Genomic DNA, 16088 nt, shown 5'->3' on the forward strand with positions numbered 1-16088 from the left:
AGAAAGTCCGTAAGACTCTTATCTCCAATTCGTAAGCAAAAAAGCTGCACATGGAGCTGTGACGCAAGTGGTGGAGCACTCTGAGCAAAAGCAGCTGAGGGACAGCGCAAAGACAATATTGTGGACTTTGGGTACGGTAATTTCACATTTTGTCTTTCTTCCTCCTTCAAGCTAAAAAAAAAACAAACAGAGCTAAGGGTGTGGCTCAAGTGGTCAATCCCCAGCCTAACAAGCCGGAGATCCTGAGTTCAACCCAGTGTTGCCAAAGAGACAGAGACAGAAACAGTGAGAAAGAGGATCGAGTCAATGTTACCTGGTGGAGAAATGTGCAAAGCACACCTCCATTTGGGGATGGGCTGAGGAGGGCTTCCTGGTAGTATCAGAAGGTCACAAGTTCCTGTTTGTCTTTTCAGGACACTCCGTGGAAATGCTGCAGGAGTAGGGACAGCTGAGCCCCGTTAGCCACCACGCCCACCCATGGCCCTGGCTGCGTCTTTCAACATGACCGATACACAGTAAGTACCGCCACCGCCGGGACCTTCCCTCTACATCCAGGGTGCTGCTCTGAGTCTCCTGGGATTTTCTCACTCAGGCAACTAGAATATATTTCCCTTTGCAGGAGGCCACCCGTCCCCTCGAAAAATAAAAAATGGGGAAATGTTACGAAAGGTATCTTCAAAACCAGATTAAGAGCCTGGTGCCTGTTATTCATGCCTATAATCCCAGCCACTCAAGAAGCTTGAGATCTGAGGATCAACATTTGAAGCCAGCCTGGGTAGAAAAATTCATGGGACTCTTAGCACCAATAAATCAGCAAAAAAAGACAGAAGTCAAGGTATGGCTCAAGTGGTAGAGCACCCAGTCTTGAGTGAAAAATCCATGCAGAGCATGAGGCTCTGAGTTCAAGCCCCAGTACCAGCACACATACATAGTTTTGTTTTTTCTTTTTTATTATATATTTTTTGGGAGGGGTCCATTCGTGAGGCCTGAATTCTGGGCTTGGGCGCTGTCCCTCTTCTCTTTAGCTCAAGGCTAGCGCTCTACCACTTGAGCCACAGCACCACTTCTGGCTTTTTTCTTTTTGCTTATGTGATGCTGAGGAATTGAACCCAGGGCCTCAGGCATGCAAGGCAAGCGCTCTACCACTGAGCCACCTTCCCAGCCCTATATATATTTTTTAATTGTAAAAATATTGTACAGAGGGGTTACAGTTACATGAATAGGGTATTGAGTACATTTCATAGCGAGCATTTTTACCTCCTGCTACACACATATTTTTTAAAAAATTGAACCATTAACAAATTTTGTCTACCACACAATTCTTCATAGGCAAGACTAGTGTATCTCAGGACTTAGGCCACAAACTGTTCCTCTTTTTATTGTTGGTTATGAGACTTGAACTCAGAGCCTGGGCGCTGTCCCTGAGCTCTTTTGCCTCAAGGCTGGCACTCTACCACTTTGAGTCACAGCTCTATTGCCAGTTTTCTGGTGGTTAATTGAAGCGTCTCACAGACTTTCCTGCCTGGGCTGGCTTTGAACCCCTAATCCTCAAATCTCAGCCTCCTGAGTAGCTGGGATTACAGGTGTGAGCCACCAGCTCTGGGTGAACTGTGGGATCTTTATCCCCACTAAGTGAAGCCCATCTGTCTACTGAAATGATAGCATGGCCATAGAGGAGCTCAGCTCTCTACCATGGGACTGGAGCATGGGAAATGCAGCAAGGCAGAAGTAATTTATTCCATGCTTTTCCCAGCCATATCTCCAGAGTGAGTCTCAGACGCTCAAACACTGTTGTGACAAATGTTCTATTTGTTCAGCTCAAAAAAAAAAAAAAAATCACTGGGCACTGGTGGCTCACACTTGTAATCCCAGCTACTCAGGAGGCTGAGATCTGAGGATTGCAACTCAAAGCCAGCCCAGGTGGGAAAGTCATGAGACTCTTCTCTCCAGTGAACCACCAAAAATCTGAAAGTGGTGCTGTGGCTTAAATGGTAGAGCACCAGCCTTGAGCAGAAAAAGCTCAGAAACAGTGCCCAGGCCCTGAGTTCAAGCCTCAGGACTGGAGCATGAGCGCGCGCGCGCGCACACACACACACACACACACACACACACACACACACACACACACAATTTCCTTGAAAGTCCCTAAGAATAGAATAAATACAACCCAACATCTGCTCCGGGGACTCATCAGGCAGAAGCAGGGCTCCCTTCATAAGCACCCACTCTTTTTTCTCAATTGTTAAGCCACACAGGAGCATCCTCCGCCCTGAGCTACTATTATCTGAACTCAACAGAGAGCAAATGCAAAACTTGAAATAAGGCCTACCAAAGAGAAGCGCGAATTCACAGCCCGGACTGCCTGTGGCCTCCAAATTAACACACAAACAAAATCTCGCTTTCCCTCAATTATGTAGTTGATCCAAGAAGGGGGAGAGGGAAGGGAGAGGAAAAGGAAGAGAGAGAGAGAGAGAAAGAAATAGACAGATTCTGCTTTGAACCTCCAAGATAACTGCTGCTATGTGTTGCTATTGTCAGGATTTATGGGTTGTCAGAAAAGTTTAGAATTAGCCGGGGGCTGGTGGCTCACACCTGTAATCCTAGCTACTCAGGAGGCTGAGATCTGAGGATAGCGGTTCAAAGCCATCCCAGGCAGGAAAGTCCGTGAAACTCTTATCTCCAATAAACCACCAGAAAACTGGAAGTGGCACTGTGGCTCAAGTGGTAGAGTGCTAGCCTTGAGCTGAAGAGCTGAGGGACAGCGCCCAGGCCCAGAGTTCAAGCCCCATGACCAACATACACACAAAAAAAGAAAAGTTTAGAATTGAGGCTGGGGAGGTGGTTTAGTGGTAGAGTGCTTGCCTAGCATGCATGAAGCCCTGGGCGCAATTCCCCAGTATCACATAAACAGAAATGGCTGGAAGTGGTGCTGTGGCTCAAGTGGTAGAGTGCTAGCCTTGAGCAAAAGCAGCTCAGGGACAGCGCCCAGGCCCTGAGTTCAAGCCCCAGGACTGGCAAAAAAGAAAGAAAGAGGGGGAAGGGAAGGAAGGAAGGAAGAGAAAGAAAGGAAAGAAAAAAAGAATTAATTTAGAATTTGGGGTTCCCCCAAATAGCAGAAAACCAAATACTGGGCTTGTTGCTCCAGAGCCTCTCTAACATGCTGCAAATTTCTTTTTTTTTTTTTTTTGGGTCCGGTCGTGGGGCCTGAACTCTGGGCCTGGGCGCTGTCCCTCAGCTCTTCAGCTCAAGGCTAGCGCTCTACCACTTGAGCCACAGCGCCACTTCCGGCTTTTTTCTTTTTGCTTATGTGGTGCTAAGGAATCAAACCCAGGGCCTCAGGCATGCAAGGCAAGCGCTCTACCACTGAGCCACCTTCCCAGCCCTGCAAATTTCTTTTCTTTCATTTCTTCTTTTTCTTTTTCTTTTCTTTTTTTTTTTTGGTGCCAGTACTAGAGCTTGAACTCAGGGCCTGGACACTGTCCCTTAGCTCTTTCACTCAAGGCTGGCACTCTACCACTTGAACCATGCCATCACTTCCAACTTTTTGGTGGCTAATTAGAGATAAGAGTCTCATGTACTTTTCTTCCTCCCCACTTCCCCCCCCCCCCAAGCTGGCTTCCAATCTGGATCCTCAGCTCTCAACTTCCTGAGTAGCTGGGATTACAGGTGTAAGCCATTGTTCCTGGCTAAGCCTGTTCTTCTTAAGAAGGGGGCTAACTCTCCCCACCCCCACCCCCACCCCCGATTCTGGCTCTCCACACCAGGCCTGCCATTGAAGGAGGAATTTCTGAAGTTGAGATCATCTCCCACCAAGTAGAGGAAGAGAGGAAGAGCCTCACACGGGGGCCTCTGGGGGGCTTTGCCTACGGGGACCTGCCCCTGGCGCCTGTCGACCTCTCCGCCGCTGGTTCTCAGCTCCTGTCGAATCTGGATGAAGAATACCAAAGAGAAGGGTAAGTACTGGCACCCCTGGCTTTCTCTCGCACAACTCCCTGGGATTTCCTGGCATGCCTCCCCTTGCCCCCCAAGAGGCAGCCAGGCGATTAGAGAAGCTGCAGGGTGAGCAATCAGTTCACTGTCACACTACTCCAGGCGCTTTTGTCCTTAGACATGAGTTTCTCTGGGACAGGGTCAGCTCTTCTGTCTTTTTTTATTTTTGGTCAGTCGTTGGGCCAGTCGTTGGGCTTGAACTCAGGGCCCCGGCACTGTCCTAAGCTGCTGCCCTCTGGTGGTCAGACGCAGTACTGCAGTCTTCTAACACTGGTTTCTTTTAACTGCCCAGGGCTCTTCCGGGTCCTGCCCTGTGCAACCCAATTCACTGGGAAATGGTTTAGAGGTGGGGTGTAGCCGCTGTACGTGTGCACCACACACCCAGCCTGAACTCCGGGGAGAAGGCTGTCAGCAGCCTCACCCTACCCTTCCAGCCACAATTGCTTTCCCAAACACATAGACAGGCTCAGGGAGATTTTTAGAAAGGCAGGCGGTCAGCTGGGTGCAGTGGCTCCCGCCTGCCATCCCAGCAGCTCAGGAGGCTGAGGTCTGAGGAAAGCCAGCCCGGGCAGGAAAGTCCATAAGACTCTTACGTCCAATGAACCACCAGAAAACCAAAGTGGCACTGTGTGGCTCAAGTGGTAGAGCGCTCACCTTGAGCTGAAGAGCTCAGGGACAGCACCCAGGCCCAGAGTTCAAGCCCCATGACTGACAAAAAAAGAAAGTGTCACTCACACGCTGATCAGGTCCCCTCTTAGAGCGGTTGCCGCTGGAGACGGAAGTGTGGGCCATGGGGCCTCTCAATCCAACCAGGCTGCCCTGAAGTTCCCCCAATCCCCTCCTGTCATCGCAGACAAACCTCCTCTCCTTCTTTCCCCTAAATTAGGAATCGTCCAAGGTAATCTGTTCCCCACCCCAGGTCTCTTCCCGCCGCCGGGCCCTGGCTCATTCCCCAAGCTTGCTTTGCATGGGCGCCTCTCACCCCAACCGGAAGCTTCCTCCTGTCCGTCACACGCTGAAGTCTCTCCCGTTCCTTCCACACACACACACACACACACACACACACACACACACACACACACCCCTGAGCCTCCTCCTTCTCCTCTGATGTTCCTTCTGGAGGCTGAGATCTGAGGATCGCAGTTCAAAGCTAGCCCAGGCAGGAAAGTCCATGAGACTCATATTATCTCCAGTTAACCATTAAAAAAAAAAAAAAAGGCCAGGAGTGGAGGTGTGGCTTAAGTGGTAGAGTGCCAGCCTGAAGCAAGGAAATTCAAGGAGAGCACCCAGGCCCTGAGTTCAAGCCAGAGGACCAGCAAACCTCCCCCCCCCAAAAAAAAAAAGAAAAGAAAAAGAATGAATGAATAAATGAACGAATGAAATCAAGTGTGCCTCAGATCACGCCAACTTTACCTGTAAGAGTTCGTGCCCTCCTTTTGGCTGGGCCCCTGTGAGGTCAGGTGATCTGTGCGGGCTTTGGCCTCATCCCTGCCCCTCCCCCAGGAGGCTTCTCCAAGCCCCAGCCAGAAATCACACTGGTTCCAGTGTTTTTGCTTAATCCTAGCAAATAACAAGTTAGATTGTGTCTCTGTCGTCCAAGCACCCCTGCCCCTGCCCATCACACCCCGTTTTCCTCCATTAAGAAAGCAATCAATTCACAAGATACTATCAACCCATCCTTCCCCCTGCAACTCACAGGCTGCACTGCCGGTGTGACCACCAGATGGCAGCAGAGAGGCCCTCCCCCCCCCCCCCCCCCAAGGTGGCAGGAGATGGGGAAGGAAAAGAAAGTGAGCTAAGTTTATGGCATCTGGGATGAGATGGGAGATCTAATCATTTACAGTCACTTAGCATCCAGACTTTGGCCCAAGAGGAAGGGGAGCATGGCCAACCCATGATTAGCCAGGCTCCAGCCAACCCTCAGGAGCACTACACAGGGGAGAAGAAGGATGGGCCTGAGCCTGTGCCACCCACATCCACACAGCTGTCCTTGCCAAACACAGCCTTGGCTGGGCGCTGGTGGCTCACGCTTCTCATCCCAGCTACTCAGGAGGCTGAGATCTGAGGATCGCAGTTCGAAGCCAGCCTGGGCAGGAAAAGTCCTGAGACTCTTATCTCCAATAAACCAGTCAGAAAACTAGAAGTAGAGCTGTGGCTCAAGTAGTAGAGGGCAAGCCTTGAGCAAAAGAGCTCAGAGACAGCACCCAGACCCTGAGTTCAAGCCCCACGACCGACACAAAAAAGAAGACAAAGCAGCTCTCCACTGCTCCCCAAATTCCACACCAAAATACCCAGTGCTTCTACCCTGCCTTCTATCATGAATTCTTCTGTAGCCAGCAACCCCAGTGCCCAGGGATCTGAGGCTTGGGAGAGGTTGGGGCCCCCAGGATCACGTCCACCCCATGCCGCAGCATGCCACCCCACACCATGTAGTCTGCTGTACCTTCCAGGGTAGGACTTGTTCTATGCCAGGCTTCGGAATACTACCCAGCCAACACCGGGACCTCCACCACCTCCTGCCAGTTTACTTCCATGCCGGGATTTCTCTGCGGCCTTAGAACTGACTTGGCAGAAGCTTGCAGTGGAATTCTCACCCCTTCTGCCAGGCAGTGCCACCTGCGTGTTGGTATTTGTGGATTTTGGCAGCCCAGGCTGCCCACAGAGCTGGCTTCTGGCTCTTGGTACCAAGGTGGGAAATAGAAGACACCTGTCATCTGGTGGTAACTTCTGGAATTGCACCACCCAGGGCCTACCCCAGGACCCTGATGCCTGATGCATTTTTAACTACTCTGGAATCTTTTGGAAACAAAGCATTCTCTTCCACTGCTAAACACAGAGCCATTTGAGTTGCAGATAATATTTTTATCAACAGCTTGGGATTTCCCAACACGGGGTCAAGCCAGAAAGCTCATTGCTCCAGCCCCAATCATTCAAGTCCCATCCCCCTAGGCTGCACTGAAGCCCTGGGGTCCAAGTCCCATTAGCAGTAACTCAGTAACTCAGTAACCATGCCCTGTGTTTCCTGATGCACACACCTGTAATCCCAGCTACACAGGCAGGCCGACATCTGAGGATCACAGTTCGAAGTCAGCCTGGGCAGAAAAATCCATGAATGAGACTCTTATCTCCAATTAAGCAGCAAGAAGTGGGAAATGGTGGTATGGCTCAAGTGGTAGAGCGGAAAAAGCAGGCAAGAGTATAAGAACCTTAGTTCAAGTCCCAATACTAGCACAAACACACACACACACACACACATACACACACACACAGCTTCAACAATCCCTCAGTGGCTGCTGGTCTTTTCCTACCCCATTTGCTGGCTAGGAACTTCTTTTTTTTTTTTTTTTTGGTTCCGGTCGTGGGGCCTGAACTCTGGTCCTGGGCACTGTCCCTCAGCTCTTCAGCTCAAGGCTAGCGCTCTACCACTTGAGCCACAGCGCCACTTCCGGCTTTTTTCTTTTTGCTTATGTAGTGCTGAGGAATCAAACCCAGGGCCTCGAGCATGCAAGGCAAGTGCTCTACTACTGAGCCACCTTCCCAGCCCTGCTGGCTAGGAACTTCTATTACCACGCTTCGCCTACCTTCTGAGACATTGCACATCGCTTTTCTGTTCTTTACTTTTTTTTTATTTTGGCAATCCTGGGATTTGAACTCAGGGTCTTGTACTTGCTAGGCAGATAGGTGTTCTTTCTGGTCAGTCATGGGGCTTGAACTCAGGGCCTGGGCACTGTCTCTGAGCTCTTCTGCTCAAGGCGAGCGCTCTACCACTTTGAGCCACAACTTCTGGTTTTCTGGTGGTTCGTTGGAGATAAGAGTCTCACGGACTTTCCTGCCTGGGCTGGCTTTGAACTGTGATCCTCAGATCTCAGCTTCCTGAGTAGCTAAGATGATAGTCGTGAGCCATCAGCGCCCAGCTCTAGGCAGACATTCTAACACTTGAGCCACCCCCTACCCATACCACAACAGCACCTAATTACCTCTCCTACCACCTACAGGAGGGCTGGATCAGAAGGTAAGAAGGAAAGCTCTCCCAACCCCTGGAGTTTTACTAAAGTGCAAATTTTGACATGATGGTTCACGCCTGTAATCTCAGCTACGCAGGAGGTAGAGACCAGGAGGATCACAACTTGAGTCCAGTCTGGGTAAAAAGTTAGTCAGACCCCTATCTAAACCACTAAGCCGGGCATCGAGGTGCACCTCAGCTCTGCAGGGAGGCAAAGGGAGGAAGATCGTGGGTTTGAAACACAAGACCCTGGCTGAATAAATAAATAAACAAACCAAAAAAAAAGAGCCGAGGGTGTGACTCAAGTCGTAGAGTACCTGCAGAGCAAGTGGAAGGTCATGAGTTCGGATCTCAGGACAGAGGAAGCTCTGGCAACTCCGAGGTGACCACTGGCCCCAGGCCCGGAGGACGTCAAGCCTCCTGCTTGTGGGCCTGCCAAGCGGACAGAGAACAGTGTTTCTGCAGTGCCAAAGTCCACCAGCAGAGGGTGCCGAGGCACCATCCACGGCCTTCGCGGTCTGGCTCAGTCCTTTCCCCGTCCCTCTGTGGACGCTCTCTCTTCCAGCCAGGCCCAGCCACACTCTCCTGGGCTCATCTCCAGTGAGCGCCTTGGCCTCTTCCATTCGCTGTCTGCCCTCCAGCTTCTGGGTCTGACCCCAGCTTCCTACGGGGCAAGGGGGACTGCGCCCCAAAGCAGTGTCTGCGGGCCCAGGGAAGGGCCTGCTGTGCACAGAGAGGTTAGAAAATACCCAGGAAGGGCTGGGAAGGTGCTCAGTGGTGGAGTGCTTGCCTTGCATGCATGAAATCCTGGGTTCGATTCCTCAGCATCACATGCACAGAAAAAGCTGGAAGTGGCGCTGTGGCTCAAGTGGTAGAGTGCTAGCCTTGAGCTGAAGAGCTGAGGGACAGTGCCCAGGCCCTGAGTTCAAGCCCCAGGACTGGTAAAAAGGAAAAACAAAATAAAATACCCAGGGAGACATGCTCGGGTTCAGCGTATGCCCAGCTCTCCTGAGCTCAGAGCCCCGCTCCCCAGGCCCTCTCTGGTGGACTGCCAAGACATCTCTGCTGGAAGGTTCCATTCACACCGGTCCTCCAGGGAGAAGGGACCAGTCAGGACAGGACTGCCCTCCCTGCCCAGTGGCACCCGAGGGCCTGTGGATGGCACAGGGCAACGGCCCGTGTCTGGGCATCAGATGTTTTATCACTGATGACCATCATCATCACCATCATCATCATCATCATCACCATGATCATTGATCATCACCATCACTATCATCATCATCGATCATTACCAATATCATCATCACCATCATCATCACCATCATCATCATCACCATGATCATTGATCATCACCATCACTATCATCATCATCATCGATCATTACTGATATCATCACCACCATGATCATCATCATCATCATCATCACCATGATCATTGATCATCACCATCACTATCATCATCATCATCGATCATTACCAATATCATCATCACCATCATCATCATCACCATGATCATTGATCATCACCATCACTATCATCATCATCACTGATCATTATCAATATCATCATCACCATCATCATCATCATCACCATGATCACCATGATCATTGATCATCACCATCTCACTATCATCATCATCATCGATCATTACTGATATCATCATCACCATCATCATCACCATCATCATCATCACCATGATCATTGATCATCACCATCACTATCATCATCATCATCGATCATTACCAATATCATCATCACCATCACCATCATCATCATCATCATCACCATGATCATTGATCATCACCATCACTATCATCATCATCATCGATCATTACCGATATCATCATCACCATCATCATCACCATCATCATCATCACCATGATCATTGATCATCACCATCACTATCATCATCATCACTGATCATTATCAATATCATCATCACCATCATCATCATCACCATGATCACCATGATCATTGATCATCACCATCACTATCATCATCATCGATCATTACTAATATCATCATCACCATCATCATCATCACCATTATCATTGATCATCACCATCACCAACATCATTGTTATCAACATCTTATCATCATCACCATCGTCATTGAAGACCATTATTGTCATCGTCATCATCACATAATTATTGATCACTATGAACATCATCACCATCACTGATCATCATTATCATCATCATTGGTCATCATCATCACCATCATCATCATCATCACCATCATCTGATCATCATCATCATCACCATCATCATCATCATCACCATCATCATTGATCATCATCACTATCATCACTGATCATCATCATCACCACCATCATTGATCATCATCACCATCATCATTGATCATCGGATCATCATCATCACCATCTCCAGCATTCCATTTCAGCCACGTGGTACGTAGCAGGTTAGAGAAGTTCTCTCATTTGCCTTTCAACAACCCCGAGAGGTAGCGTCATGCCCTCCTTTACAGACGCAGCGGCCCAGTGAGGGAGGGGCCATGCAGCTGAGGGCAGAGCGGGTCTTGACCGCCCCTTCAACCAGGGAGGGTTTGGGACCAAACCACTCAGGCAGAGCCTCACCCCCAGAGGCCCCCACTGCGTTGGAGAAGGCCCGATGTCCTAAGCCACATGCACACACGCACGCACACACACACACACACACACACACACACACACACAGCGGCTGTCTCAGGCGCTTTCGTCTCTCCTTTGCGTGTTTAATTTCATCTCTGCAAACATGGGGTAACCAGGGTGCCATGGCCCACAGACCCACATTTCCCAAATGTGCCCAACCTTGGAGACCAAGTGACCAGCGGTGAACACCGTCCAACCCACTGTGAATCGCAGGGATCGATGCAAACCTTTCCTTTCACCGCTGAAAACTAGAAAAAGGTGTTCACCAGTCCCTTGAACATTGACGAAAGGTAAACTGAGGTTCTCAATGCCCAGAGTCACCACAGGCCAGATTCCAGTAGCTCACATCTGTAATGCCCAATTTTACAGGGAGGCTGAGATCTGAGGATCCCAATCTGAAGCCAGCCAGGCTGAGGTAGACAAGTCCCAAAACACTCTTAATCTAATTAACCAGCAAAAAAAAAAAAAAGCCAGAAGTGGAGGTGTGGCTCAAGCAGTACAAGCACCAGCCTTGAGGAAAAAAAAGAAAAACACAAAGGTTGAGGAGAGGAGAAGGACCTGAGTTCTAATCCCTGCACCAGCTCCGGTGCTGAGCGTCTGCTCTCTTGCTTTGTCCCCGCAGGTCTGACTGGCTGAAGCCGTGCTGCGGGAAGAGGGCGGACGTATGGCAGGTATTTTTGCTCAGTGCAAGCCTCAACACTGTCCTGGTGGCCTGTGTCATGTTGGTGGTGGTGCTGCTGACTCTGGAACTCCTAATAGATATAAAGCTCCTCCAGTGTGAGTAGCCGGTCAGACACCTGTGCCAATCACGTACGATGTCCATATTCACTGTGCGTCTGCGTCCCCCGGGGCCCCAACCCGCGCTCTGGGAGCTGAGGCTCCGGGGAGGGCCGGGGGAGGGAGGCTGGCCGCTTCTCTGTCATGCCCAGCAGCAGTTCTCTGCCCAGTGAGGGCCTCTTCAGCTCCCTTCCCAGCACTCCATGATCCAAAACCCATGAGATTAAAACCAATCAATAGGCCGGGCACCAGAGGCTCATGCCTGTCATCCTAGCTACCCAGGAGGCTGAGATCTGAGGATCGTGGTTCAAAGCCAGCCCAGGCAGGAAAGGCCATGAGACTCTTATCTCCAATGGACCACCAGAAAACGGGAAGTGGCACTGTGGCTCTAGTGGTAGAGCGCTCGCCTTGAGCTGAAGAGCTGAGGAACAGTGTTCTCAGGCCCAGAGTTCAAGCCCCACAACCAACAACAACAAAATCAATAACAATAAACCCATGTTGGGGACCCTTGTATGCATCCTTTGAGGGAAAAAAAAGAATAATTATAAATGGTTGTCTCAAATTTTCCAGATTGGAATTTTCTCTAGTTAAAGAGTGTTCCCAGCTGGGTACCGTTTGCTCACACCTGTCATCCTAGCAACTCAGGAGGCTGAGATCTGAGGATCGTGGTTCAAAGCTAGCCTGGATAGGAAAGTCCATGAGACTCTTATCTCCATTTAAACACCAGAAAACCAGAAGTGGTGCTGTAGCTCAAAGTGGTGGAGTGCTTGCCTTGAGCACAAAAGCTCAGGGACAATGCCCAGGCCTTAAGTTCAAGCCCCAGGACTGGCACCAAAAAAAAAAAAATGGTTCCCATTGCTGGAGTGAATTATTCTGTAGTAGCTAATATTGACTAGTCGCTTTAGTTCTTTTAGTTATCTAGCCGTAAGTGGGGAAACAAGGTTGATATCCACTATATTAGATTTTCTTTTCCTCTCTCTCTCTCTCTCTGGTGCTAGTCCTGGGGCTTGAACTCATGGCCTAGGTGCTATCCCTGAGCTTTTTCACTGAAGGCTGGTGCTCTACCACTTGAACCCACAGCTCTATTTCTGTTTTGTTTTGTTGTTTTTTGTTTTTTGGGGGGGGTTTTGGTGGTCCATTGGCAATAAGAGCCTCACAGACTTTCCTGCCCGAGCTGGCTTTGAACTGTGATCCTCAGATCTCAGCCTCCTGACTCGCTAGGATGACAGGCCTGAGCACCAGCACCCGGCTTCCTGGTTGGGTTTGAAGACCACTGGTGGCTCCTTGGCCCCAGTAGAAGCATGTCCTAGCTTCAGGGGTCAGGCGGGGTTTAAACTCAGCCTGCCTTCAATTAAGCATGGCTCATGCCTTTTCTCCCACCCATCCGCCCATCCGTCCTGTCTGCTTTCTAGGACAGCTGACCCTGGTACTGGCTTGTCCTCTTGCTTCTTGGCCTTAGCTGTGACCGGGCATTGAATAGAACTGAGACCCCAGCCAACACTGGAATTTTCCTGAAAATTAAATATCCAGGAGATTGATTTTTGGGTGGGAGATCCAATATCAGCTCCTAAAAGGCATCTTAAACCCCATAAAGTGCACAATCAGATTTATGGCTCTCTAAAGCAAACCGTAAAAGAGAAAAAAGAAAAAGAAAAAAAGACACGGGAACTCATCTGAGAAACACTGGGGAAAGATGATTTTTACATTTCTAGAATCATCTGGAAGTCTCTTCAGGGTCTCCTTCTGGTTCCCATAGGCCCCCGTGTATACGGCTCTGAGCAAAGTAATTCAGGCATCTCTGGGGCTCATCTTCCAAGGCCCAAAGCCAGGGGAGCCCCGTCCCCAAGTATCCCACTGGAGTCTGGAGCCCTCTTCCCCTCCAGTTTGTGGGGTGACCTGGGTATTACCCCACCCCCGGCTCTGTAGCTTCCCTTAAGCCAGGCCTCTCCCCCCTCCCCCCACAACCAGCTGCAGGCTTGTTCAGAGCAGTGTTTTATTCCTTGCTCCCTCCCTGGTAAGGCTAGTGCTCTACCACTTGAGCCACAGCACCACTTCCGGTTTTCTGGTGGTTCGTTGGAGATAAGAGAGACTCATGGACTTTCCTGCCCAGGCTGGCTTTGAGCAATGATCCTCAGATCTCAGCCTCCTGAGTAGCTAGGATGACAGGCGTGACCACCGGCCCCAGGCCTGAGAATTTTGAAGCTGCCTGCCCAGGTCTACAAGTGTGGCAGAGCCACAGAGTCTGCCTTCCTGCAGACTCTGGCTGTGCGCGGGGAGCTCCGGACGCAGCCTCTGGGGCTGGAGGGAAGAGCAGCCCAGCCGGCCCCAGACCTGCCGCCCTTCTGTGCACATACTCCTCAAAGCTGGGCTGCTGCCAAGCACCCATGGCTCATGCCTGCCATCCCAGCTACTCAGGAGAGTGAGATCTTGAGGATCGTGGTTCAAAGCCAATCTGGGCAGGAAAGTCCATGAGACTCCGATCTCCAACAAACCACTAAAAATCTGCAAGTGTTGCTGTGGCTCAGAGGGTAGAGCATTAGCCTTGAGCACTAAAGCTAATGGACAGCGCCCAGGGCTTTGAGTTCAAGCCCCAGGACTAGCACAAAATAATAATAATAATAATAATAGGGCTGGGAATGTGGCTCAGTGGTAGAGTGCTTGCCTAGCAAGCATGAAGCCCTGGGTTCGATTCCTCAGTACCACATATACAGAAAAAGCCAGAAACAGAGCTGTGGCTCAAGTGGTAGAGCACTAGCCTTGAGCAGAGAGAGGCTCATGGACCGTGTGCAGGCCCTGAATTCAAGACCCAGGGCAGGCAAAAAAATAAAATTAAGTACTTAATTGGTAATAATAATAATAAATAAAGCTAGGCTTTTTGTCTGATCAGCCGTCAACCAGATCCAAACACACGCACCTCCGGGGTCTTGCCTCAGTGACACCGAAGCCCTCCCCCCCTCGCTCTTAAAGCCGCCCCTTGCTGTGTCCCCTGCAGTTTCCAGTGCATCCCAGTTCGCGGGTGTCATCCACTGGATCAGCCTGGCCATTCTATCCGTGTTCTTCTCCGAGGTGAGTACACACAGGCCCGTGGGTTCCTCTTCCTCAGGGACGCCTCTCCCCGGGGCACCCCCCAGTTGGCATCACAACAACGCTCAGTGTCGGGGCTGGGAAGGTGGCTCAGTGGTAGGGTGCTTGCCTTGCATGCCTGAGGCCCTGGGTTCGATTCCTCAGCATCACATAAGCAAAAAGAAAAAAGCCGGAAGTGGTGCTGTGGCTCAAGTGGTAGAGCGCTAGCCTTGAGCTGAAGAGCTGAGGGACAGCGCCCAGGCCCAGAGTTCAGGCCCCACGACCAACCAAAAAAACAAAACAAAACAAAACAATGCTCAGTGTCTATTATCCTGGCATTCCTCACCCCCCCACCTACACACACACCAACTATGGGAGCTGAGCTCCACCAAGGAAAAAAAAATGATCACAGATTTAGGAGCCACAGAGACCCAGGGGTCAGAGGTCAGCACCCCAGAGAAGGTTTGGCCCTGAGTGGAATCCCAGGATTTGGCAGGTGTTGTCTGGCTGAGGGATGGATTCACAGCCAGCCTGAGCAGGAAAGTCCATGAGACTCTTATCTCCAATGAACCACTCAGAAAACCGGAAGTGGTGCTGCGGCTCAAATGGTAGAGCACTAGCCTTGAGCTGAAGAACTGAGGGACAGCGCCTAGGCCCTGAGTTCAAGACCCACCACTGACAAAAAGAAGGAGGAGGAGGAAGAGGAAGAAGAAAAAGAGGAGGAGGAGGAGGAGTTGGGGGTTGGTGGGGAGCTGGCAGGAAGCTGTTCAGGCGTCACAGCCCAGGCCCAGACGACAGTCAGTGTGAGCCTTAGTGCTGGGCAGTAAGCTCCATGTCAGCCTCCAGGGAGATCGGGACTGGCCAGGCCGAGAGAGGTGCACAGTGCCAGAGCCTGAAGCTAAATAAAGACCATACTTGAAAAGGTTCCTCTCTGGGTGACAGCGGCTGACACCTGTCATCCCAGCTACTCAGGAGGCTGAGCTCTGAGGATCACAGTTCAAAGCCAACCTGGGCAGGAATTCTGTGAGTCTTTTTTTTTTTCTTCCAGTTTTTGACTGGTTAATTGGACATAAGAGTCTCCAAGAGGGCTAGGAAGGTGGTTCAGGGGTAGAGCGCTTGCCTCGCATGCATGAGGCCCTGGGTTCGATTCCTCAGCATCACATACACAGGAAAAGCCACAAGTGGCGCTGTGGCTCAAGTGGTAGAGCACTAGCCTTGAGCAAAAGGGCTTAGAGACAGCGCTCAGGCCCTGAGTTCAAGCCACAAGACTGACAGATGGAAGGGAGGGAGGAAGGAAGGAAGGAAGGGAGGAAGGAAGGAAGGAAAAAAGGAAGGCAGCCAGCCAGCTAGCCAGGGAGTTGACCTTGAACCTGGCTCTCAGCTCTGATTGCAGGAACAGCTACGTTCTTCCTGGATCTTTCCCGAACAGCTCACCGTGAGCTATTGTCCTAGGCAGGGATGGGGCACTGTGCTAAGGCCCCCCCAAAACAACCTGTCCCCCCATTTTGGTACCCCATGAGAATCGCACCCTCCCCAGCTGCTCACCCCATCTCCCTGGAATTCCCTCCTGCACATCTCCCGGGCCAGATGTCTCCCAGGGAAACCC

At 50.8% G+C, this 16088-nt stretch overlaps 1 protein-coding gene across 1 annotated transcript in view; it reads left to right on the top strand.

Annotated features, from left to right (window-relative positions):
* The first annotated feature begins 477 nt into the window (after window positions 1-477).
* Window positions 478-16088, top strand: part of Tmem266 (transmembrane protein 266) — a 41102-nt gene continuing 25491 nt past the window's right edge. The window contains exons 1-4 of the mRNA XM_042697747.1: window positions 478-515; window positions 3765-3953; window positions 11265-11419; window positions 14412-14485. Coding sequence (XP_042553681.1) covers window positions 478-515; window positions 3765-3953; window positions 11265-11419; window positions 14412-14485 — 456 coding nt within the window. The remainder of the gene's footprint in view (window positions 516-3764; window positions 3954-11264; window positions 11420-14411; window positions 14486-16088) is intronic.

This window comes from Dipodomys spectabilis, unplaced genomic scaffold (genome assembly GCF_019054845.1).
Source record: "Dipodomys spectabilis isolate Male_0828 unplaced genomic scaffold, ASM1905484v1 ptg000228l, whole genome shotgun sequence".
NCBI lineage: Eukaryota > Metazoa > Chordata > Mammalia > Rodentia > Heteromyidae > Dipodomys > Dipodomys spectabilis.